This window comes from Pongo pygmaeus, chromosome 7 (assembly GCF_028885625.2).
Source record: "Pongo pygmaeus isolate AG05252 chromosome 7, NHGRI_mPonPyg2-v2.0_pri, whole genome shotgun sequence".
Taxonomy (NCBI): Eukaryota; Metazoa; Chordata; class Mammalia; order Primates; family Hominidae; genus Pongo; species Pongo pygmaeus.
Genome location: NC_072380.2, coordinates 13,032,391 through 13,059,548, shown reverse-complemented (window position 1 = coordinate 13,059,548; position 27,158 = coordinate 13,032,391). Strand labels below are relative to the sequence as shown.

The window sequence follows — 27,158 nt, the reverse complement described above, 5'->3', positions numbered from 1 at the left end:
AAGGTGAACTATTATATCCTTCTAAAGTGAAGCCAAGACACAGTGGAAATCAGTTTCTCTTAATCATTCATCAGCCTTGGGGTTTTTTGGTTGTTTTTTTGGGGGGGGTTTTGTTCTACTAGACTTACTTTCGTCGTGAAAAGTGTGCTTATTTTCATTTTATACATTTCTCTACTTGGTGCCTTTTGGTGTCTACCCCTTCCCCCATCGGGGAAAAATCAAAAGCTCATTGAAGGCTGAGGTCAGTGAAGTTGAGTCCTCAGATGGCTTTGGCACCTCCCATCCACATTTTGTTCTCTGCCCTGCCCCACCTTTGCGTGTCCTGTGGAGAGGACTGGAGGTCACTTCCTGAAGCTTGTCAGAAAGGCGCCTTCCTTCTCCTCGCAGGAGTCTCTAAAGGATGTTTAAGGGACAAAAGTTTTCCACACCCTGGGGTGGTAGCATTTCCCAGGCTGGCAGCACTTTAGGAAGCCACGGAAGAAGAGACTTCAGAGGTGAAATGGCCTGTGGCCCGTGCACGGGGCTGCGCCACAGCCACGCTGTATCCCTCCTCACACTCAAGTGACAAAATAGAAGATGCTGAAACTGAAATGATTTTTACCTCCTGATTCTGGAGAAACCATAAACTCATAAGGAATCCAGTCTACATACAGTTCTCTTTTTCAAATTGTATAGCACAGAAAGGGCATTTTATATAATGCTTGGACATCTGTAAAAGTCATTTTCATGGGAAGTTCCAGAACTTGGCAAAGGCAGCCTGGAACACCAGTGCCTTTTCCCTACTGAGGGGCGGCTGAGATGCTGAGAGGTTCAGTGACTAGTCCAAGATCACATGTGAGTTGACTGGAACCTCAGACCGCTTCCAGTCAACATGTGTAAACAAAATGAAGGTCTTAAGTTGTTTGTAGGAACCTGAATCAAAATTTGACCATTAGATTAATTTCTGTTCATTCGTTAGTGTTCATTTAGGGGGCTGGGTGTCCCAAGCAATACTGGTGAAAATAATTCCTTAGCTCACCTAGAACACAGCAAATCTTACTTTTTTCTCATACTTTTTGGCACAGAACTGAGAAAGTCTAGTTGAATAGTGTTTCCTCTTTGAGGTTTGACATAGAAATGGCTGGAGGTGGCTTATACTCCTAACAAGTACCTGCCGTATTTTCATTGTCATTGGTCTTTGATAAGGCAACTTGATATTTCATTCATTTTCTTTTTTCTGTTAGAATGGACGAAAATATGGGTGAGCAGTTTTTTTAATAGATGTTCCTGCTATCACCTTGATTTCTAATTTAAGATTTTACAGTATTGCAATTTGCACACTGTTTTATTTTCTCCTGTGCTATAGCAGAACTATAAAGCAAAAGCCAATGTTGCGGGAGATGCCTCTCGTAGAATAAGCTTTGCTAACATATGTAAAAGAAAGAGTTTATTTGTATGCCAACTTTTTATAATAGGGACAGGGTTACTCTAGGTTTGTAACCAGATATTTTGCCTTGAATAGTAAGTTTAAAGAGGGAATGGATTATATAATCTTAAAACACGTGCTTCATTTCACCAAAAAAAAAAAAAAAAAAATGAGACTCAGAAAAATAAGGACCCTTAAAACTGTATTAATTAGTTAGATACTTTTCTTTCTTGAAATTCTTAATCTATACAGTTATCATCTTCAAAGGACTTCATACTTTATGAGCTATTTCAAATCACTGTTGTTAGTGCATAGTTTGAAATGCATAAATATTTGACATAGAATACTAGAAATACGTATACGTGTGTGTGTGTGTGTGTGTGTGTGTATGTGTATGAATAGAGAGATATGTGTGTCCTTGTAGCAGCGATTTATTTTTATCCTACCCCAGGTTGAAATGAAATAGAAAGATGTGATGATTCAGTATCCATTTCCTTCTTAGTTTATTTTGATTTCAGTTTGACCTCTTTTTGCTGGGTAATAAGTGCCAATTTTTGATTAGTTGGGAGATATTTTCTGTTCTGGAAATAACTGGATCCGCACAAGGCTAGAGGGCCTGATGGAGCCATATCCCTCATGGGCTCAAATTCATCCAGAGCTGTTGCCTTTGCAAGGGAAGAGCACATATTTTGATGTGAGCTACTTGCCTTTTCCTGGTTTATGTGTTAAAAGGAGTAGTTTGCAAACTCTTGCACTAGATGATCCCCAAAGAGGATTTCAATTGGTTTGAATTCTACATGGCTGAAGTGTCACTTGCAGGGCTTCATCCCAGGTATAGCCTTGCAGGGCCTGTCTCCCAATGTTTCCTCCTTTCAAGGCAAAACCATTTATTAAGTTGTCATCACATCACAGGGAAAATGGGTCCTTTTTCCCCTCCTTTCTATAATTTCTAGGAATGTTCTTTACTAGAAAGCTGTATATGTATGTCTCCAAACCTCAAGCAGAAGACTAAGAGAAAAAAAAAAAAAAAAAACGAACAAAACTTAAAAAGAAAACTCCCCAAAGCTTCCATTCCTTACTAGGACTGAAAACCAGTATGGTGATTTACAAATGAGGGCACTATTGAAATAGGCAAGAAGGGCTCTAACCTGGGGATGAGAGCTGAGTAGCTTTAGCCCCTTCAGCAAATCACCTCAATTCTGTACCAGCTTCCTCATTTGTAAAGAGAAAAGATGAAAAGCTTCAAGATGCATTTCAGCGCCCAAGTCACGGATTCTTTGGAAGATAAGATGCTGCTGTAAACATGAAAGATCAATAAGGAAAGTAAAACTCTTAAGAGCCTTCTGTGCATTGAAGTGTTTTCTTCCTCTCAAGTTGAAATTTAGAGGGCCATAGACACACACAGAAGCAAGCATCGTTGGTTTTGTGTTCTCTGTAATGTGAATACAGGCTTCATGAGACAAATCAAGAAGTCGATCTCTTAAAAAAGCAAATTAGGCCAGGTTTGGAGGCTCATGCCTGTAATCCCAGCACTTTGGGAGGCCAAGGCGGATGGATCACTTGAGGTCAGGAGTTTGAGACCAGCCTGGCCAACATGGCGAAACCCCGTCTCTACTAAAAATACGAAAATTAGCCGGGTGTGGTCGTGAGCACCTGTCATCCCAGCTACTTGGAAGGGTGAGGCAGGAGAATTGCTTGAACCCGGGAGGCAGAGGTTGCTGTGAGCTGAGATTGCGCCACTGCACTCCAGCGTGGGTGACACAGTGATAGTCTGTCTCAAAAATAAAATAAAATAAAATAAAGGCAAATTGGAAATGTTAGCTTTTAAAATAAAAGCAATTAAAACTTTCGTAAATTTACAAAATTGGGGATCTCTCATAGCAGTTTCTAGTGGTCCAGTTTTTTGAGGGAAGAAGAATGTCTCCATGTAATTGATAAGAAATCTGGAAAATTAACAGTGGGCATGGAACCCTTTCTAGGGGTGGTCTTAGAGAGAAGGTGAAATGGGCATAAAGGAAATATTAGAGTCAAAAGCTTAGGGAGTTCACAAAGCCACTGGCAAGCCCAGGTTTTATAGATGAAGCAACAGGACCAGAGAAATTCTTTTCTTAAGGCCACCTGTCTAGGCAGTGGATTCTTTCCTGGAGCTATTTTCCTGACTTGTTACAGTAATGCTTTGTCCTCTGTGATAGAGTATCAGAAGGACTTCAGGGCACCCAGATGCAAAGCTGTTTTACATCTGAGGAAATAATGTTGGTTGCTCATTGTATAACCAGGCTGAGAAGGTGCTTCCATCTGATCCATGAGATAACTTACTTTCTGCTCCATACTCCTGCTTTTTGCTCTGTGTTGTAGTAAATCCAGACTGCATTCCTCCCAACACTTCTGCTTCCCAGCTTACCTCTTACTTCATTCAGGGTCCTTTACACCAACTCCCTTCTCCTGCAAGCCAGTTTCATATCCAATATCATCATAATGCTTCCTTAAATAAAGGAGCACAGACTGGGCCCAGGCAGACCCCACTTGTCCACTAGCAAGAAGGCACACCTCTCCCACTCTGATGTCACACATGTCTTTCATATGTCATATCACATTCCTCTTCATACTGTACAGAAGTTCTTCATGCTTAGAAGAAAAACTATGCATGAGAATAGTGCATTTCAAATTGGTCACATTGGTAGATAACGCAGCATTTAAAAATATATAAAAATGTAAGACTGCATCACTTATTGTAGGTTTTGCTTAAAACTTCTTTTATAATAGTTACATGTACAGACACGTGTTTATATGCTTGAATGTACTTATATTTATACACACACATATACATGTACATACATGTATATATGTGTACCATGTTACAATGTAGAATGTATTTCTTATTGTGGATCCTGGTCGGAAAAATTAAGACCACTTACTAGAACAAAAATTGTATGAGTGGTTTATTTCTTTATGTAATATTTATTGAGCAACTACTGTGTGCTGTTGTAGGTGCTTGGGATATATCAGAGAATAAAATAGACAAAGAAGCTTGCCGTTGTGGAGCTTACAAAGAGGAAAGACAGAAAGTAAACGTAATAAGTTTTGTGGAAGAAGAAAAAATAAAACAGGAAAAGGGGGAGAGAGGGCCCAGGTGCCATGGCCCACGCCAGTGATCCCACACTTTAGGAGGGAGGCCGAGGCAGGCAGATCACTTGAGGTCAGGAATTCGAAACCAGCCTGACCACCATGGTGAAACCATGTCTTTACTTAAAAAAAAAAAAAACAAAAAACAAAAATTAGCCAGGCGTGGTGGCGGGCGCCTGTAGTCCCAGCTACTCAGGAGGCTGAGGCAGGAGAATGGTGTGAACCTGGGAGACGGAGGTTGCAGTGAGCCAAGATTGTGCCACTGCATTCTGGCCTGGGAGACAGAGTTGAGACTCCTTCTCAACAACAAAAAAGGCGGCGGGCGGGGGGGGAGGGTGAGGGGTGGGAAGTAGAGGAAGAGGACATGGGAGGAGGCCAGTGTGGCTGGATCGGTCAGAGGGAGATGGGGTGACAGACGGGGTCCTGACAGGAGCCAGGACATGTGGGACATGGTTAGGAGTTTGGCTTTCACCAATGAAAGGAGCACTCACTAATGTTGCCTGTACAGGGTCACTTGGGGCTTAACAAACACGTGGACCTTCCTGCTTCAAGTCAGGAGCTTGTGTCTTTGATTTTCCCTGAGAGCTGCTGGCAATACGCCTAGTTCAATCAATAAATAGTGAAGGGGAAAATGTAGGATGATTAGCTTCAGCTAAACATAGGACTGTACTAGAATATACCTAATGGTAGATTTGAGTTAGCTATTGTTAAGCCAGATAGCCTAAGAAACTGACTTAGTGACTGACTGGTCTCCCAGAAGCTTCTTGTTTTTTTTTTTTTTTCAGACTATGCATAGCAGATGTTTGGAATTTTTTTAGGCACCTGAGGGTAGGAATGCTGTCAGTGGCTGGTAAAATCTTCACTGTGATTAGATAACATTAGAGTTTAATAAATATTAATATATGAAGTCTGCTGTCTGCCTTAACCTTACTAGGAATTTATTTTACATAGATAACTCCTGATAACCAGTCTTTGGCAACTGTGTATGTTTAACATTTGGTTGTTTTTTAATTGCAAAGAGCAAGAGATTCAAGTCATCGTTCTCAGTCTGCCTTTAAAGAAAGGAAAATAGTAATAGATTTTTTTTTTCTTTTCTTTCTTCACACCAGCCTATCTGTAATTCCTTTGTGCAAAAAGTTGTCTTTCGGGATATACAAATGAATTAAAAAGTGAGAAGTTGGTAGAGTGAAGAAGGGGGAATTCATTTGAGAGAACTCAGGGCTTAAGGTATGAGAGCTTAGTACGTCCTCAGAACTCCAAGGAGTTTGGAAAGCCTGGAGCAAGCTTACATTTGGAGGCCTTCCAAGAGCTGAGTGGATAGGCAGATGCCAAATTGCGAAGGCTGTGGTCTTTGCTGAGGAGTTTGGATTGTATTTGAAAGGCGGTGGAAAGTCACTAAAGAATTCTAAGCAGGGGAGTGACATAATGAAGTATGTGTTTCATAAAACCAGCCCAGTGGCTCGGGGATCCTTGAAGGAGGAAGGATTTGTTGGGGGCAGGGAGGGGTGAGGTTTATCAGAGTTCAGTGAGGAGGCTGTTAGGATAATCCAAGGATGAAAAAGTCCAGGACGAAGGAATACAAAAAAATGTTATCTGGCTTAGTGGTCCTCAATCCTGGCTGCCTTTAAACTTAGGGAGCTTTTCTGAAATACAATGTCCAGGCCCTACGTAGACTGAGCGAATCAGAATACTTGGGGAGGGGATGGTCGGTGTTTTTAGAAAGCTCCCTGTCCAGGTACAGCAGCTCACACCTGTAATCCCAGCACTTTGGGAGGCTGAGGCGGAGGATTGCTTGAGCCCAGGAGTTTGAGATCAGCCTGGGTAACATAGCGAGACTCTGTCTCTACAAAAAAAGTATAAAAGCTTAGCCAGGCATGGTGGTACACACCTGTAGTCCCAGCTACTTAGGAGGCTGAGGCAGGAGGGTTGCTTGAGCCCAAGAGTTCAAGGCTACAGTGAGCTGTGATCGTGCCACTAGACTCCAGCCTAAACGACAGAGTGAAACCCTGTCTCAAAAAAAAGAAAAGAAAAGAAAACTCCCCAGTGCAATGCCTACCTACATCCAGGGTTGGGAGTCACCAAGATCTCCTCACCTTACTACGAGTGTTTGTGGTCGTGATTTGCTTCTCCCGGTGAACTCCCTCTGGAACCCACCCATCAGGTAAAGATGGGTTGTAATTAAAGCCATCGTACCCACCTGCACAACATTTCTGCCAAATTGGTCACCTTGATGTCGTCAGAATTGATAAGCAGTATCTTCCTTCCCATTTGAAGGAATCTTCATCACCGCGGGGAGGAGAATGCATCTTGGTTTGGATCAAAAAGCACCACCTGCCTGCACACAGCTGACACGGTTCTCTAGCAATAAAAGCATCAACTTTTTCATGAATCTTTGCCCATATGTCTATCAAATTTTAGGGAATCCAGGGAATCTGCAAAGTGCTTGAATTTTCTTACATTCCTTTAATGTCTTACAATTGCATTTTTTTAAAAAATTCACTGTACCGTTTGCATCGAAGCCTGATTTCAGTATCATGTTATCAAAGAAGAGAAGAAATCCACAAGTTCCCCCTGTGAAGCTAGAGCAAATGGAAGATTGAAGTAATCATATCTTGTTTAGACCCAATTACTGTTGCTCAACCAGCTAAGTTAACAGAGTTCAAAAGAATGATGCTGGGGGTGGGGAGTTTTTGTTCAGCTTACTGTTGAGGGGTAATGGGAAGACAGGATCATCCCGTCATGCCAGGAAATGTGCAAATATGGCCTAATGGTTCCCAGCCATACACAAAAGGGTGTCCGGGACCTCATCCATCTAATGTCCAGAACTGCTTTGTGAAACGACTTTGACTAAAGCTGTTTCCAATAAAAATTTCCTGTTTCCTCCTTACGGCATCTGCCTGTTGTTTGCTTAGAGAAAACCCAGGTATAAAAGTTTCATTGTATTTCCATTGTATTTTTAGTTTCTAATGGCATTTTTGTTCAGTGGGGAATGTTTTTTAAAAAAAATCATCCTCGTAATTTTCACATCACCACCCACATACATTGAAGGGAAAATCACACACTCAGAGCTGTGTTAGAAGTCCCCCAAAACAAGCATGGGGTAGGTAAAGGTGTCCGAAGTAATATAATATATATGCAGTTCTCTGTAATATTTTAAATTTTGTTCATTGTTACACAATATATGTATTTGTTACGTAATATACATTTTTTATATATATATGTGTGTGTGTGTGTTTTTTTTTTTTTTTTGAGACAGAATCTCGTTCTGTCACCCAGGTTGGAGTGCAGTAACCCAATCTCAGCTCACTGCCACCTCTGCCTCCCAGGTTCACGCCATTCTCCTGCCTCAGCCTCCTGTGTAGCTGGGACTACAGGCACCCACCACCACGCCTGGCTAATTTTTGTATTTTTAGTAGAGACGGGGTTTCACCATGTTGGCCAGGCTGGTCTCGAACTCCTGAGCTCAGATGATCTGCCTTCCTTGGCCTCCCAAAGTAAAGTGCTGGTATTACAGGCGTGAGCCACCATGCCAGGCTGTTACATATAATATTTTTAAAGGGAAGAACCTGTCTTGCAGGAAGAACCTTGCATTTTTGTAAGTAATTGTTCCTTCTCTCACTATGGCATTTGAATGTAGAAATCTCATTTTTAATAATTTTTTTTATAAGTTTTTTTTTTTTTTGAGATAGAGTCTCACTGTATTGCCCAGGCTGGTCTTGAAGTCCTGGGCCCAAGCAGTCCTCCCACCTCAGCCTCCTGAGTAGCTGCGAATACAGGCAGAAAGCTCTTTTTTCTTTTTACATTTTTTGTAGAGATGAAGTCTCGCAATTATTGCCCAGACTGGTCTTGAACTCCTGGCCTCAAATGATACTCCCACCTAGGCCTCCCAGAATGCTGGGGTTGCAGGCGTGAGCCACCTTGCTTGGCCTCAGAAAGCTCATTTTTAAGGAGAGGTGGTTACTTCTCTGTCTGTTTCCTCATGTGTTTATCTCAGAGATATTAGTAATCCACATTTTAGGATCAGTGTGAGGTGTAAATGAACTAATATGCACTAGTGCTTAGACAGGGCCTTATGCATATTAAGCACTCAGTAAAGTGACCCATTGATATAGAACTTTGAGAGGCAAATGGGAAGACTGCATGGAGGAGGTGCCATTTGGTTGGGATCTTGAAGGATGAGTGAAATTTCATCTTGAGCATTTCAAGCCAGATAATTCACTGAAGTGCAGTGTGTGTGGAGATGAGCACCAAATTTACTTTGGCTAGAGTGCTCGGGTACAGGGAGCTGAACAACTAGGTTGGATGCCAAGTGGAGAGCCTTGAAAACCTTGCCAGGGTGTTTAGACCTTTTTTTTTTTTTTTTTTTGTTAGACAGGGTCTTGCCCTTTTTGCTCACATTGGAATGCAGTAGTGTGGTCACGGCTCACTGCAGCCTCTACCTCCTCGGCTCAAGTGGTCCTTCCACCTCAGCCCCTCAAGTAGCTGAGACAACAGGCATGCGCCACCGTGCCTGGCTAATTGTAGAGATGGGGTCTCCCTGCGTTGTTCAGGCTCGTCTTGAACTCCTGGGCTCAAACAGTCCACCCAACTCTGCCTCCCAAAGTGCTGAGACTACAAACGTGAGCCACCGCACAGAGCCAAGACCTGATTTTTAGGCATGGAGCTCCAGCGAAGTTTGTGAAGGAGAGAGAAGATGAATTGTAACTCAGAAAGTTTGATGAGCCGGGATTGGTGGACAGATTCTCTTAAGAGAGAGGGGTGTTTACAGACCCAGAGTTTTATTAATAGTTAGGAGATTAGAGCAAAAGTGATGGCTTGAATCAGGGAATGAAACTGTGACTCACATGTAGATATAGGTTCATTTCACATTAAAAAAAATAAAAATAATTGATTTTTAAAAATCAGTACGTACATTGGATTGTTAGTACTTTCTCTTGACCTATGAATTGGAAAGTGTAGGCATGAGGTCAACAAGTATTCCATTTTCTAAAAAATATGTGACAACTTTTTACAGTTTTCTAATTCTGATTTCTACAAAAACAGTGGGTTAGGGTCTCATTTGAATGCAGCCTAAGTTTTCAGAGTGGACTCTTTGTGTTGGTAAAATAGTCATATACTTGTCTATTTCCCATGGTTTCATATCAAAAGGAAAGACAAATTGTCATTTTTTTTAGGGTGAAGAAAAGAAAGGATAAGATGACTGGATCTCTGCCGTTTGGGGAGTACTGCGTTTTAGCCATTGTATAAACTGTTAATTAAATTATCTGCTGAAGAAGCAAACCTTCGCCTGTTTACATTCTTTCTAACTTAGTGGCCCTAAGAGTGACTATTTTGACACAGCTTTTCTGATCAGTTTATGATCATTTGGAGTCATTTTATTTCTTAGACAGGGCCAGTAGAAAATAAGAGAGACAGCCAGGCACAGTGGCTCCTGCCTCTATCTCAGCTACTTGGGAGGCTGAGGTGGGAGGATCATTTGAGCCCGGAAGGTCGAGGCTGCAGTGAGCTATGATTGTACCACTGCCCTTTAGCCTAGGTGACTGAGCAAGACTCTGTCTCAAAAAAAAAAAAAAAAGAACAAGAAGACAGGAATATGCATTTTTGTGTTCCTGAAATCACATGGGAACTTAAATAAATACTTTGTAAAGTTATTATATAAAAAATATAAAGATTGCTTAAAAAACTAGTATCTTACATCTTCCATGCCTCTTGGCATGAAACTATTTCTCTTAGTAAAGCAGGAGCGTGCTCTGGCAGGATTGGCTAGTGAATTGGTATCTAATTAAGGCTTTTGTACGTGGGCTCACCTAGTGCCGTGTCTGACTATCGTCAAAAAAGGGCAGGCATTGAGAATTTTTTGTTACTCACCACTTATTAAGTTAAATATTAAGAAAGCAAGCACATTTACTTTTTAACAATCTGTTGTTCAATGTCTAACAATCTGTTCAATGAAAATAACCTCTAAGTAGCCAAATGAAATGAGTTTTAAATATATTTTTAAAGACAGCCTTTTTTCTTTCCATATCTATCTTTTGTGGGAGGGGGCGGGCACACAGATAGGGCAAAAGTAATTTCCTCTTTTTTTTTTTTGGTTACAGAGTCTTATTCTGTTGCCCAGGCTGGTGTGTAGTAGTACCATTGAGGCTAACTGCAGCCTCAGCCTTCCAGGCTTAAGCAATCCTCCCACCTCAGCCTCCCAAGTAGCTGGGACTACAGGAGCACGCCACCACACCTGACTAATTTTTGTAATTTTTTTCTTTGGTAGAGACAGGGTTTCGCCATTTTGCCCAGGCTGGTCTTCAACTTCTGGGCTCAAATGATCCTCCCACCTCAGCCTTTCAAATGGAGGGATTATAGGCATGAGCCACCACACCCAGTCTAATTTCCTTATTTTTTAAAATAAAATGTTGAGCTTGTATATGTTTTTCCAGCAATATAGTTTTCTAGGAAGTGTTTATTTTATAATTTTATTTAAAACATCTTTATTTCCTTGCTGAGACAAAATGTGGATATACACATACAAAAAAAAAGTAAGCTCAAATAATTGACTTTAGACAATTCTACACTTTTATTCAGTGCAAACATCGAAGTTCTTCCACATTGATGTCACTATCTATCATTCGCTCCCAATTCAGTCCTAAGTCTTGGGTTGAATAATGCTGCTTTCACTGCTACATTGAAAAGATTCATGAAGTTAACTTTGCCATGCTATTTATTTCCAGGCTACTGCCATAATCGTTTTTAGTTTGGGTATTAAGTAACTCATCAGGAGATGGCAGGTTATTTTTTTTCTCTTTCCTGTGCTCAATGAGCAAATTCCCACTTGCTTTAATGAATTTGGATTTTCTTAATTACCTTTCTTCAAAGGCCAAGGAACTCAGGAGCTAATAGGTGAAAAAGTGCTTTGAAAACATAAAGTTACTAGACAAAAATAAGATGTGTTACACTTCTAATATGAACTATTAGTCTCCCACTTGCTTGAGAGAGATGCTTAATGAAGATTTGAATCTGGCATAAATTATGCAATGTTGAGACCTTTATAAATGAGTGAACAGACTTGTGTAACTGAGTACTCTCATGGCCTGAGGAAGGTGGGAGGAAGAGTTGAAAGGAATATTCTTTGTGCAAGCAGAGACACTAACTAATGTTCCCAGGACCTCCTCTGTGAGTCAGTTTTAACGGGATTGTAAATATGTGCTCCAGTGAGTTTTAACACTGTGTCAGTTGCTCTTGGCCTTTCTGTTTATCGATTCTATCTACAAGATGTTAAACTACAGGGAGGTAGAAGCTTTACTAGCCATTTCTGCCTGCCAAGATTGTGGGATTTACTGACTTCGTGCCCTCCATGTTCCTTGACAGCCTGGGGCTCTCCTACTGGATTAAGACCTGATGAGTACCTGAGCACTCAATAGTGAAACAACACAAGGTCAGGGGCTTTTGAAACACCCAACCCCTGGGTGTCAGAAAGCCTGTGACTTTACTCAGATAAATTCTATTTTAGCGTGTTGGTGGAGGTACTTTGTGGCCTTCTGTTGAAGTGAAAAGTAGTACAATAGGCCGGCCAGGCTTCAAATGAGTTATTAAATCTCTCTTCAACTTTCTCATGATGCCTTATTTTCATAACCGTTTGTAACCAGAGCACTTCAGAAGCAGCACAAAATGAGAAACTTACTCCCAGGACCCCATTTCTATTTTTCGTAAAGGGAAAATACATCCTCATGTATGTGTGAAAAAATCGGAAAAGATGCATACAAAATGTAAACCATTTGAATTAAGCGTGTATGTCTGTTTGCTTATCCATATTTTCTATGGCAGTCATGTTTTGCTTGTATCATAAAACCAAAGCTTATTCAGGAAAAATAAACATGCCGAGGTACACACGGCTAATTTTGTCTTTCTTGTGTTCTGTTCTAGAAATTGAAGCCAAGGAAGCTTGTGATTGGCTACGGGCAACTGGTTTCCCCCAGTATGCACAGCTTTATGAAGGTAAGCTGGGATGCCACTTTTTAAAAGTTGGCATAATCATAATCCCTTGTTTGCGAATATTACTGATCTATGACTTATTTTCAGCAGTTTTATCGTTTAAATGTTTTATTAAAAAAAAAATGTGGTAAGCATGCAAGACCCCCACCACTGAAAACAAAAGCTAGCACCTTGATAACACGGCCATGCCACTCCCCCGTCTGCTGCCTGCCACTCCCTACCCAACGTAATCAGCATCCTGAAGACTATCATTTTCTTGCTTTCTTTTTATATAATTCTACTGCATTTCCTGAAAAGTACATTTTTACAAAGTAATTTTTACCTTTATAAAAAGGGTACTGTGTCGTATGTAATTTCGTGGGGTTTTTATTTTTCACTTAATATTGTATTGTTAAGATTCTTCTATACTGTATGGGCCTGTTATGCATTTGCTTTGGCTGCTGTGTAATACACCATTGTGTATTACACAAGAAACCACAGTTTATTCATATTCACACTCTGGTTGGTGAGTATTTTGGCTTTCTCTGTTTTGCTTTTATAAGCTGTGCTGTTGTGAACATTCTTGCATCTATCTTTTGTGGTACGTGCATAATGATTCATCTCGCTTCTATCCCTAGGAACAGAATTGCTGGGTAATAAAGAATATGTATGTTCAATTTTACAATGCAAGCTTTTCGAGAGTGCCCGTACCAATTTTCACTCTTACCAATCTGTGTATCCACATTCCCTCAACACTTGATATTGTCAGACTTTAATTTTTGCCAACCAAATGGATATAAAATGATATAGAGATTTTGACTGCCATTTCCCTAATCCTTCATGGTAATGAGCATTTATTCATGTCACTTGGCCACATTTGTTTGCTCACATTATGCTTCTCTTAATGATTTGTAAGAGCTCTTTTTATTCTAAATACTAATCTTTCATTGGTCACATGTTGCAGATATCTTTCCCACCATTTGTAATTAGGCATTTCACTTTTCTCTAGGTTGTCTTTTAATGAATATTGTGTTTTCTGTGGCATTCAGTTTTTCAATTGAGAAAAATAGTTCAAAAAAAAAATAGGATCTGGGCTGAATTCTTAACATCTCATTTTCTTATCAGTGCCCTGGGGATTGCTTGGATACTGAGGTCATTCTCTCAGCTTCTGCGTAACCTGGGGAGTGCTTGTGCTCCATGTATGTCAAGATAAATAGGCTGTTCATTTATTTGTTTATTTGTTTTGAGACGGAGTCTCGCTCTGTCGCCCTGGCTGGAGTGCAGTGGTGCGATTTTGGCTCACTGCAACCTCTGCCTCGAGGGTTCAAGCGATTCACCTGCCTCGGCCTCCTGAGTAGCTGGGATTACGGGCATGTGCCATCATGCCTGGCCAATTTTTGTGTTTTTAGTACAGCCGGGGTTTTACCATGTTTGCCAAGCTGGTCTTGAACTCCTGACCTCAGGTGATCCACCCACCTTGGCCTCCGAAAGTGTTGGGATTACAGACATGAGCAACCATACCTGGCCTAGGCTATTCATTTAAATGGGAGTTTCATTATACTCTATATGAAGTCGGTTTAAAATAATTACAGCTATGAACTAATGCATTCCATTTTATGGGTAACTTTCAGACAGAGGTTGGGTGAATAGCAAAGTGATTCCCAAGTTAGAATATCCGGTCTTCCTTATATAGCCTAGATTGATTGTGATATTTTTTCCAAGAAGATGGATTCTGAATTGTTTTATTGTTAGACCGTGTAAAATGTCTTACTGTTTCTTCATTCCAGAGAATATTTCCAATTTCTTTTGATTAATTTGCATGCTTATTTTGGTGGAGTTGCTTGTCTTTCCTTTAGAGAGAAGTTTTAACCTGTTAAGATTTAGAAGGGCTTTGGGGAAAGGGGGACCAGCATTCTATTGGATTTTCAATTCATAGCTCTACTGGAGATAAGGAAAGACAACTGCATTGGCAGTGATACCAAAGTGGCTGTCCTTTTGTTCTCCTATTTAGAAATTAAGTTTTCTTCAATTATGCTCGTTTTTGGCATTGATTTGCTGCCAGATAGCACTTTCTTGTGATATATATGTTTGCTAAGACCCAATTCCAGTCCCTGTGTCACTTCTTTCCTAATCCTAAAACATAGGGTACATTTGCACAAGTTACATTTGGGGTCCCTTCATGTTCCCAAGTCTTTTGAAGCATAAGCCTACTTTTGGGGTACACTGCGTATTGTTCTGGGCCATCGCCTCCCCCCGATTTTCCTGCCACTGTGTGCTGGGTGAGTACATACACCATATACACCCCATACCAATCTACACACGTCCTCCTGTTTAGCTTGATTTGGGTACTTGGCAATTTATACTTCCTGCCTTTCAACCCACAGTGGAAGTTGAGTTCGGAGAACGTCTTCTATACATCAGTAAACTATCATCTTTTAAAACCAGTCCTTTCAGAAAAGAGTCCAGGCAAATAAAAGAAAATTACTGATTTAATTCTTACACTTCTTACTTGCATTTAATACCTACCAGATTTTTTAAAAATTGTTAAGGTAATTTGGATTAGAAAAGGAATCTAAAATATGGCTCTGGGTATACTAACTTAGAAATTCCTAAAATAACACAGTTACTTTTTCACATACAGGTAACAGGCATATGAAAATTTCAATTTCCATTTATAGATCTGATGTTATACTCTGTAAATATTAAAAAAAATCCCTTAATATCAGCTCTGTTATTTAATCTTGGTGTGTATTCAGAGTCAAATACAGGCCAGGGATGGCGGCTCATGCCTGTAATCCCAGCACTTTGGGAGGCTGAGGTGGGAGGATCGCTTGAGGCCAGGAGTTCAAGGCCAACCTAGCCAACATAGTGAGACCGCATCCCTAGTTAAAAAATTTAAAAACAAACAAAAAAAAGCAAAATACAGTGTCACAACCTTCAGACAATGTTACAACCTGTCTTGCTTCATTTAGTAATGCTCTAGTTTCCATTGACTATAAGTCTTTCTATTTCCATTATAATGGTTCCACGAATCATTTGTCTAAGAGAGACTTGGTCTATAAATTAGTGAAGAAATGTCATTCTGTGATACTAAATTTTATGTATTCACAAATCTCTGGACTATAGCCACTTCCTTGGTCTGCCTATATTATCATTTAGGGAACAATGTCAGTAATCCAACTGTAGACTTCAGAAAAAAAAGGATAGACTACAAGTTTATACTCATTCTGATATATTATCTCTAGAAAATAGATTACTAAGAATAAGAAATTCCATATCATTCCATAAAACCAGTGATCATAAGAAACAATAAAAACATAATGAGCAGTTGTGCACCCACAGGAGCTGGAACAGGACTAATTACCTGCATCTCCAAAACTGCTGACAGCCATGTCTATTCCACTGTGTGGCATTAGCCATTTTGAAGGCCAAAGGGATTTTTTATTTTTTATTTTTTTTCAGACAGGGTCTCACTCTGTCATCCAGGCTGAAGTGCAATGGTGTAATCAGAGTTCACTGCAGCCTCAAACTCCAGGGTTCAGGTGATCTTCCACCTCAGCATCCCATGTAGCTGAGACCACAGGTGCGTGCCACCATGCCCAATACATTTTTTTAAAAATTTTTTTTGTAGAGACAGGGTCTCGCCGTGCTGCCCAGGCTGGTCTCAATCTCCTGAGCTCAAATGATCTTCTCTCCTTGGGGCCTCCCAAAGTGCTGGGATTACAGATGTGAGCCACAGTGCCCAGCCAAAGAGAATTTTTTAGCTTGTGGTGATTCTAGTTTCCTGCTGTGATGACTGATTTCACCCAGGTCTGGTCCAAAGAGTTAACCCCACACCGAGACACTCCTCTTCGTGGTATTGTAGTAGCATTCTACTGAGGAGGCCCATGATTTGCCCTCATAGCTGGAACTCCAAGAGGGTGATAACTTGCCTTTAGCCAGTGGCAATTTCAGAGCTGTTGTAAATTTCCACAGTGGCTACCTCCGCTCTCCTTTTCTTGGGTATATTTACTTACCAAGAGATCTTTTTAGGCAGTCCAGAGAAAGGAATTCCTTCATTGAGTTGACTGTTTTCCCCCTCTCTGGTTTTCAGTTCTGATACAGCTTCTTCATTGTCTTGAGAGAACTGAATGAACTCTTCTACAGATTAAAGGATTTGAGATTCTGTTGTCCTGTAGCAACTTTACAGCTAGCCCTTTCTTTTTAGGGGAGTTATATCAATTCCTGCAAGGCCATATTGCTGTGCTAATATTTGTTTTTAAAAAGCATATCTTGAATTCTCCTTAGCTCTTGATGCCATGTGAGTGGATTACATTCCATTTCCTACCACTTTTCATTGTTCTCTAGATCTTTCTGTGGCTCAGTTTTCCTTCCATGACGTTTTCCCTGATCACACGTGAGCAAAGACACACACACATACACACAGCCCAGCCACATTAAAAGGGAGCATTCTTCTGACAGCCATTGTGGCTTAAATGATAATTTCTACTGGGGATTTATTGCCTGCTTTGTTTAAAGGTATAACAATGTTCTGAACCACTTCTCCTTGACCAGAAGCAATATTTTGAGTTTCCCCCACTTTAAAGCTGAAGCTCCTTTAGGACAGTGATGCAGGATTGGCTTGAATTGCCTTATAGTCCCATAAAACTTGATGGGGAATGAGGTGTCCTACAGTAGGTGCTCAGTACATTGCTGAAGAGTTTTTTCCCTGCTTTGGTAAACTGGGCTATTTGGCAAATTGGGTTTTAGGTGCTCAACAAATACATTTGTTTATTTTCCTCATAGATTTCCTGTTCCCCATCGATATTTCCTTGGTCAAGAGAGAGCATGATTTTTTGGACAGAGATGCCATTGAGGCTCTATGCAGGTAAATGGACACGTTTTGAGTGTTTTCCTTTTTGATTTTTTAAGAACACAGTACTTATCACTAAGATAGGCTTTGTTTGCTTTTGTTCTTGCTAATTGTGTTAGGTCTTTATTGGCAAACCATATAGTGATCATAGACCTTTTAATTAAAAATTAAGTAAAATATTGTTATTTAGTATTGCCATTAAAATAGCATCCACACTGTCCTAGGAAGTACTCAAACAATAGCATTCCATATTTGATATAATTGGTGTAACAAGTAACAACTCTCAGGTGGTTTGGAAATTTGGATTAAGGTTTCCTAAAAGGGTACGATGGAAATTTAGCATGTTCAGAGGAATAAATGGGGGATGGCATATAAAGACAGGAGCATCACTTGAATTCCAAGAAAGCTCCTCTCAACCTCTTCAGTTTCCCCTCGTATAAAATAATTATAGGACGAAATAAGACTGTAAAATAGCACGGTCTTTAACATATAGGCAACAGACAGTTAAATGATGTGAAATTGAATAAAACTTAGAAATTCTTGATCATTGTGCTTTTGGGTCTTCAAGCTGAGAGGCAGCTTATAGGTTTTAGTGAAGTGGAAGTAATAAAACCTGTAGCAGACGATGATGGGACATTGATAATCCTTTCAAGCTCTTCTTGACTTGTCTACTCATTTTAACTTTTTCATCCTTTCTGATTTTTCTCAAAAGCTAAAATCCCTAAAAGATGAATTCTGGGGGAAAAAATTATACACAGACAAAATTCACATAGGTTGATTTGATTATGAAACTAAATAAGTATTATTTTAATTTCAGGGTTTTTTTGTTTTTGTTTTTGTTTCTGTTTTTTTGAGAAGGAGTTTCGCTCTTGTTGCCCAGGCTGGAGTGCAATGGCGCGGTCTCAGCTCACTGCAACCTCTGCCTCCCGGGTTCAAGTAAATCTCCTGCCTCAGCCTCCCAAGTAGCTAGGATTACAGGCACCCACCATCAGGCCCACCTAATTTTTTGTATTTTTAGTAGAGACTGGGTTTCACCATGTTGGCCAGGATGGTCTCAAACTCCTAACCTCAGGTGATCCACTCACCTCGGCCTCCCAAAGTCCAGGGATTACAGGTGTGAGCCACCACACCCAGCCTGGGTTTTTTTGGTTCTGTTTTTTATTTTATTTTTTATTTTTAAAGACAAGGTCTCACTCTGTTGCTCAGGCTGGAGTGCAGTGGCACAATCATGGTTCACTGCAGCCTTGACCTCCCAGCTACAGGTGATCCTCCCACTTCAGCCTCTGGAGTAGCTGGGACTACAGGTGCACACCACCGTACCTAGCTAATTCTTGTATTTTTTGTAGAGATGCGGTCTCGCTATGTTGCTTAGGCTGGTCTTGAACTCCTGGGCTCAAGCTGTCATCCATCTCGGCCTCCCAAAGTGCTGGGATTGCAGGAGTGAGCCACCACATCCCATCTCAGCATTTTTTTTTTTAACTTGGAGAAACATCATGAAGGTAGAATGACATCCAGTATTTCTTTCCTCTTTGTAGGCAAAGAAAGCAGTGGGAGTTCTGTTTTCTGCCTTTCTCATATAATACAGTGTTATTTGAAGCAGCCAAAGTAAGCAGTGGTTTGGGGCAGATAGATGGGATATTTAGAATAGTGTATGGACTAGGCTAGTTCTCATGGTTTAAGAGAGGAAAAAACAAACAGTCGTCTTAACCACAGAAACACTGTCACTTTTCTAGTCTAATTAAATGACTGATAGACATGTACAGGGTATGAACCCATTTTCTGAAAGAAACCTAATTCCAAGAACTTCACTGTGGAGTGTAATATCATAACTATATCATCGGGAATGAAAAAATGTCACAGATGCAGTTTCGGGAGGGGTAAGAGTCCGCATCTGGAATATGAACTACTCCAGACATTTTTTTAATGTTTTCATGCTTAGCTGTGGAGCAGAATTAATCTGTTTTCAATCCATCACTGGTGATCATGCATATGCATGAGGTCACTTCTGAGATGCATCTTGGGAAATGTTTAAGCATTACGTCATTTCACACATTTTAAACCAGTTAGAGAGTGGGCACTCTGGACAGCAGCAATAGCTTAGGAATTCTTGGGTCATAAAAATATCACTCCAGCATGTCAGGCCAAAGGGTCATGATTAAATTCTTGAATGCTTTTTCAGAATATCAGTTTGAAATGTTGTTTTCCATTTCTGGGAGAAAAAGTATCCTCTGTACTTTGCAATTTACACTGGCTCTGAGTACCTTTTGAGAAGCCACCTTTCTTTGAAGCGAATAAGTCTGTGCTGCTAGATCTCTGGTGAAAAGAAAAGCCTAGAAGAAGCAGACTCTATGCTAGTTGGCCTTCAGTTTTCTCTCCTGAATAGAATAACATCTCATAGGAAATGCAGTGATGGATGTCAGAGTGCTTTAAAAATTAAATTATCAGGCCCCAATTTGAGTATGTGCAGAAAGGCCTAGGGTTGGATTTTCTTTTTTAAAAAAGGAAATTCTTCAGAATTCACAGTAATAGTCATCAACTGGTTTGTAATGGAAAACCCCAGGGCTCTTGTCCACATGTCCACGTAAATGGACTTTTCATGAAAATGATGCCCCTTTCGAGAGGCCTAAACAAATGTTCAGAAGAAAAGGGACCTCTATCGGGTGTACTTCAAGCACCTTCCTTTATTTTATTTATTTATTTGTTTTTTTGAGATGGAGTCTCACTCTGTCGCCCAGGCTGGAGTACAGTGGCGTGATCTCAGCTCACTGCAACCTCTGCCTTCCGGCTTCAAGCAGTTCTCTGCCTCAGCCCCCTGAATAGCTGGGATTACAGGCACTCACCACCACACCCAGCTAATTTTTTGTATTTTTTTTAGTAGAGGTGGGGTTTCACCATACTGGCCAGGCTGGTCTTGAACTCCTGATCCACCCCCCTTGGCCTCCCAAAGGGCTGGGGATTACAGGCGTGAGCCACCACACCCAGCCAGCACCTTTCTTTAAAACACGTTACAAGTTCTGAGCTGTCAGCTGCATAGCGTAGTTGAGATGCCTGTTGTGCTGATTATGTGATAATCACTTCATTTGCTAGACCTGCCTCTTCCAAATACCTTCTTAGCCTATGGAATTCAAGGGCCAGCAAATAACGAAGCTACAGTATTATTTGAAATTCTGCCCTGTGATTTGGAAGTTCTCTCTAGACTGACAGACTTTTTATAGACTTTTGTCTTTGCCTTGTTGATATTTTCTGAACAGTTGATTTTAAATACATGTGGTAATATGGTTGCAGAAATTCAGCTTAAACATTTTACAAAATCTTTCCCACCTACCTCCTCCCCTTGTACTGGGACCATATTTTATGCAGGGATCTTATAAGTGATCTCATATATACTCTAGCATTATTCTTAGTTTAGAGTGTTCATGTACCCGTGACATTTACAGATCTTACAGCTCCTTTGGTCAAGAAGTAAGTAGGAGCTTCTTTTTCTACTCGGGGCAAGAAGATTTGTAGACTTAGTGGGTTTTATGAGAACAATGACATTGTCTTAAATATAAAGTTTGGCAATAACCAAAAGTTACAAGTGTGGGACTATAGATTTTTTGGATTTAGATTGCTAGCCAGCATTTTTACATTCACACTGCAAGGGGTTCATGGATCTGTTCCCTTGGAGAAATGGCTTTGGCCTGATCTTGCTAGCTTTACTACATAATGCAATTCCAATGATAAGACCAAGATTATGAGAGCTATACTCAATAGTAATCCTGGAGCAGTGATTCGCTTTGTCTTGAAGCACGTGCAGGCAGTATTGTGAACTGTGATTCACTACCAGGATACCTCTTGTGAAATGTTCTTTCTATTGCTTGCCTTTCTACAGCTTCTGAAAACTATTCCAAATTGCTATTTTCCCTTGGAATTAAAAATGACTCCTTCTATAAACACAGCAAAGAATTATGTACATCAAGTGACAGTTGTATAATGAAAAATAGATTTCCACACTGTCATCTGCAGTATTTACTTTGTTGTAAAGCAGTCCATCAGATGCCTGAGCCATGCAAAGCAGCCCACCTTAGAGCAGATTTTAACTTTGTCACAATTTCTGGTCTGTTAAAAGGGAAGCACGTAGCCAGGCACAGTGGCTCAACAATTTGGGAGGCCAAGATGGGAAGATCCCTTGAGCCTCCAGGAGTTGGAGACCATCCTGGGAAACATGGCAAGACCCCATTTCTATAAAAAATAACAAAAATTAGCCAGGCTTGATGGTGCATACCTGTAGTCCCAGCTACTTGGGAGGCTGAGGCGGGAGGATCCTCTGAGCCCAGGAGGTCCAGGCTCCAGTGAGCCGTGATAGCACCATTGCATTCCAACCTGAGTGAACCTATCTCAAAAAAGAAAAGAAAAGGCTGGGAGTAGCATGTGATTTTTTAAAGCAATTGCACAGATTCCAAGAAAATATCTTTAAGAATTGTAACCATTTTTATTTGTGAGAGTCTTAGTTGGAAAATTGTATCCTTCCCCCTTCTCCCTCTTCTCGTCTTTGTTTTTGGCTTGTTTTTACTTTGAATACAATGGGGCCCAGGACCCCACCTGCTATGCTTTTATCTGGGTTCCTGAAGCTCCATGCAGAGAAGCTTTTGAACCTTTCATAGGCCAGCCTTGCGCTCCTCCCTCTTCAGAGCAGGGTAGAAGTTGCCCAGGAGATAACAGGGACACATTCCTGTGGAGCCCAGCCTGGGAGTGTCCTTAGGGGGATGGGAAAGGCCCAGGCTTCTGGACGGATGGGTTACGCCCAGCATTTCAGCCACTGTGTGGGGAATCCCTTAGGATATAAGTTGCTTTCATTTATTACTACCATTAATATTTATTTTAGAAAGGAACACAGATTGCCGGGCACAGTGGCTCATGCCTGTGATCCTAGCACTTTGGGAGGCCGAGGTGAGTGGATTGCCTGAGCTCAGGAGGTCGAGACCAGCCGGGCAACATGGCAAACCCCCACTTCTACTAAAAATACAAAAAATTAGCTGGGCGTGGTGGCGGGCGCCTGTAGTCCCAGCTGCTCAGGAGGCTGAGGCATGAGAATTGCTTGAAACGGGGAAGCGGAGGTTGCAGTGAGCCAAGATCGCACCACTGCACTCCAGCCTGGGCAATAGAGCAAGACTGTCTCCAAAAAAAAAAAAAAAAAAAAAGAAGAAGAAAAAGAAAGGAACACAGAAGTTACTGGGTTTGAGAGCCACCATGTTTTAATCGTGTGGACTTAGACAAGATGTGTGACCTCCCCAAGCCCCATTTCCTCCTCTGTAAAATGTAGGTTAATCATGATATCTGTACCATAGGGTCGTTGGGAAGATGAAGGCATACATAGGTAGTGCCTAGCATAGTGCCTGGCCCGCAGTAGGCCTCGTTTGTGTAGCTGGAACTATGATTTGATATCAGTACTGTCTCTGTAAGGAAATAAGGTCCCAGCAGAGTACATTCTTTGGGGGTCCTCCGGGACAAATGAAAACCACAGAAACCCTAGGGTATAACTCTGGGCTTTAGGTCTGTAATGCTGTTAGCTGGGTGCTACCAACATAAAAAGATAATGTTGACCTTTATAGAACTGGCCTCCTGGGTCTTTTTCGTTTGACTAAAATCTGGAGTTGGTGAGGCTAAACCCCTCCCCAGCCCCATAGGCCTCTGTGGCTAGTAAATTTGGTTATAAACACCATTCAACCATTAAAGCCCAAATGAAGTCAAGTGAGTATTTGATTACAGGTTTGATTAATGGAACCCAGACCTAAGACTAACTGTAACCATTCCGGATTCTTTAAATCTTGAAAGCATTTGAGAACTAAAACAGTGTGGGTGTAAGTCATTTAAGTAATTGACACCCCCAATAGAGGGGCCTTATATCCACTCATTTTAAAGTATGCAGACTTTTTCTTAGTTATTTGTTTTCTTTTCTTCCCCATCAACAGAGAGAACTTTTCTGAACCTAGGCGCTCTGTGCTATCTTTGTTTATTCTATAAACAGGCTACCACCTAAGCTATGAAGGCAAAATCGGGCTTATCAGGCAGGCGAAAATACTTTCTATTCTGTTGCATCAACATTGTTAGGCAAAAGGCAAGAACAGGATCAGGAAGATAAAGCCCTGAGGAGGTCTCAGGTTCCCAGGAATTTGTGTGAATTAAATGATCTGATCTTATGAAAATGTAAGAATTGCAATTGGTAGGAAAAACTGGAAAACTGGTGACAGATGGCAAACAAGACACATTACAGGTTCATTTGAGGAAGACTAAGTGATGATCATCTGGGAGATGGCAGGAAAATTGGGGCCTTGAAGGGCTGTCATTCATATTTGTACATACCGTTTAGTTCAGCATATTTAAAGTGTTTCTTTTTTCAACTATTGCATTATTTCTCCATGAGGTTTTGGGGTTTGTTTTTTTTTTAAGTATTTTATTTTCAACGAAACTAAATTTCCCTAATTTTAAATTGATATTGCTGTTTGGCAGAGGTCAAAGTATTGGTATCAAAATGACAATAGGATGCCTGTTGCAAAAAGAATCTTACCTGAGTGCTTAATTTTGAACCTGGTAAGATTTGGATCCTTGAAGTTACAGTACGCAAATTCTTTAAACGATCATTTGCCCTATTGCCGTGACTATAGCACACATTATATTGTCCTATAACAGGAAGCTGTTCTAAATATTGGATATTAAAGAGGGCTTCAATTTCCATTCTGTGCAAGGACTCTAAAATTTTAAACAGGCTGTCCAAGATTATGATTCATCAGAGATAACTAAAACTAATTTTTTAAATTTGAGTTTTGATTTGAAATACAAAACACTGTTTATTTTGCCAAAAACTCTACTTGGTTCTTTGTTGCTGTTTTGCTGTTTCTATTTCTATGAAAGGAGACATCACAAACTTTTCTTTTCTTTCTTTTTTTTTTTTGAGATGGAGTCTGGCTCTTTTGCCCAGGCTGGGGTGCAGTGGCACAATCTCGGCTCACTGCAACCTTCACCTCCCATCCCGAGTAGCTGGCATTACAGGCACCCACCACCACCCCCAGCTAATTTTTGCATTTTTAGTAGAGTTGGGGTTTCGCCATGTTGAACAGGCTGGTCTCAAACCCCTGACTTCAGGTGATCTGCCTGCCTTGGCCTCCCAAAGTGCTGGGATTACAGGTGTGAGACACTGTGCCTGGTCACAAACTTTTCTTTCTTGGCACCATGTGTGGCAGTCCATAATGGCTCAACCTAAGAGTTATTGGAAGAATGATTTTTGTTAGTAAGAACAACTCATTGAGAGTTGAAGAATCAGGGAGACTTGACAGTATCATAGCTGTGTGCCATTTCACACTAAAATATAAAAATTAAAGTGAAAAACTTACGAAACATAAAGGTATTTTTATATTTATTTATTTATTTGTTTGTTTGTTTGTTTGTTTTTGTTGGGACAGAGTCTCACTCTGTCACCCAGGCTGGAGTGCAGTAGCGCGATCTTGGCTCACTGAAAGCTCTGCCTCCTGGGTTCTCCTCAGCCTCCCGAGTAGCTGAGACTACAGGCGTCCGCCACCACGCCCGGCTTGGTTTTTTGTATTTTTAGTAGAGTCGGGGTTTCACCATGTTAGCCAGGATGGTCTCGATCTCCTGACCTCGTGATCCGCCCGCCTAGGCCTCCCAAAGTGCTGGGATTACAGGCGTGAGCCACCGTGCCTGGCCAAGGTATTTTTAAATGACTCACTTTTTAAAGAAGTTTCTAATACTCCTGTAGGTATTAGATATTACTGAGTTCCAAGAAACTCCTTAAATATATGAATTGTTTAAAAACAGGTGTTTATCGACTCATTAGAGAGTGGTTGCCTATCTTTGCTAACGCTATTTCTTTGCTCTATAGGCGTCTAAATACTTTAAACAAATGCGCGGTGATGAAGCTAGAAATTAGTCCTCATCGGAAACGAGTGAGTATACAAATTGCATAACAGAATGGGAGGAAAGGGGCAAACAAAAAAGTGAATGATGTGTTTTGTAATAGGTTTTGTTTCTCAAACTCTTAGTTTCTTGTTCCATAAGCATCTACATCTTGAATGGTATCGCCTAGACTTGATAGCCTTATGTAGTTGAAGCCAACAGTTGCAACTAGCCCATTACATTATTTTATCTATTGTTTTTGACCTGATCACATCAGCTATTATTTTGCCTAATTACTAACTCAATGCCTATTATATAATAAAGGGATCATGCTTAAGGAATCCCAGTGGATTTTGCATTGCTCATAGAGGAAATAAACTGAGGTTTATTTCCAACTCTTCTGTCTTCCCAAATATAACAGTAACTGTGCTTCAAATCTGTAGAGATGAAAGCAAAGGCCGATTTGTGCAATATTGAAGAATAATAAGAGATTTGGAGGGAGGAAAGGAATTGGAGGAGGAAGAGGAGAAGGCAGGAAATCCCACACAGTTTAGTCAAATTGTGGTACAGAACCGAACTGGATGGTATTTTCTTCTGCGTGTGAGTTGTGAAGACTTTTTATGAGATCTTAGGAGAAGAGGTGGGTGTAGTACTGGGAGTAAGTGTGACAAATTAGAGTAAACAGGAATGAGTTTGGTCAAAGAACATATTTCTGACTTCCGGGTTCAAATTTTAATTATGCCAGAATCCCTGACCTGCAAAAAGTTGCCTTCTTGGGGAGTCAAAGCTTTTAAACAAATGAACTGGAACCTCAGCGCCCACTGAGCTGTGCAGAAGAGCCCTAGAAGCCAGCGCTCCATGCTTGCCACTCATTGTCCTGTGAAACTTGGGCTGTAGGATATTTTCCACACCAGTGGAAAAGACATATATCATACTGAACTGTGCCCGTTGATATCCTGCCGAAAAGGCCAAGATGCAGTAGTCCGTGTGACAGCTTATCCCTGAGTCCTGTACATAAATCGGACATAATCAGCAAAGACGTTCCTCAGTGTTTATGAATGCCGCGAGCTGTCAGGGCTGGGTATTTGTGAAGCCTTGTTCAATTGGCTGGAGCATGACTGAGGTTGAAACTTCACAGGTCAGATGTGGACTGAGCGCTAGGCCTCATGTCTTGTGGGGGAGGGGAAGAAAAGGTACCGGTAAGAGTCTCCAAAGCACTGATAGTGGGACTGAAGCTGCTTGATGACCCACCTTGATCCAGGGCCCCTTTACTCCAGTGGGAGACCTTATACATTTTTAGTGTCGAGAGATTTAAGTTGCCACTCTTCTTAGTGTTTGAAAACTACCTTTTTAATTGCAAGAGGGAATATAAACATACACCAACAAAAGACAGCACAACGGAAGGCAGCCCAGAGGCAGTCCTGCTCATTGCTGACTTCAGTTCAAAATATTTTGCATGCCTGGAATTTTCACCATCTCAGAGGTTTCCTCTGTGAGCAATTAAAGAACAGCCTATGGATCCCAGAGTTTCCATAAAATAGTTCTTATTTAACTTGCAACATTTGGTCAGGCACTCTCCTGTTAAATTCTTTAAATACATCTTTGTTCTTTAAAGAACAAAACAAAACACCGGGCACTGTGGGTCATGCCTGTAATCCCAACACTTTGGGGAGCCCACGTGGGAGGATCGCTTGAGGCCAGGAGTTTGAGACCAGCCTAGGCAACATAATAAGACTACTGCTCTCTACAGAAAATTTAAAAAAGGAAAAGAATATGTAAGTGGGGCTGGGCACAGTAGCTCAACCCTGTCACCACAGCACTTTGGGAGGCTCAGGTGGGAGGATCACTTGAGGTCAGTAGTTCAGAACCAGCCTGGGCAATACAGCCTGGACAACAGAGTGAGACCCTATTTCTAAAAAAAAAAAA

General features: G+C 40.9%; 1 protein-coding gene across 3 annotated transcripts in view; it reads left to right on the top strand.

The window, feature by feature from the left end:
• The window catches only part of DLC1 (DLC1 Rho GTPase activating protein), a 434,041-nt gene that overhangs the window by 389,325 nt on the left and 17,558 nt on the right, over positions 1-27,158 (top strand). For 2 of the 3 annotated variants that reach the window (XM_054497718.2, XM_054497719.2), the window contains exons 2-4: positions 12,443-12,514; positions 17,276-17,357; positions 25,219-25,282. In XM_054497718.2, the coding sequence (XP_054353693.1) occupies positions 12,443-12,514; positions 17,276-17,357; positions 25,219-25,282 (218 nt within the window). Of the gene's footprint in view, positions 1-12,442; positions 12,515-17,275; positions 17,358-25,218; positions 25,283-27,158 lie in introns of those variants that run through there. The other variant, XM_063668520.1, reaches the window with a different exon arrangement.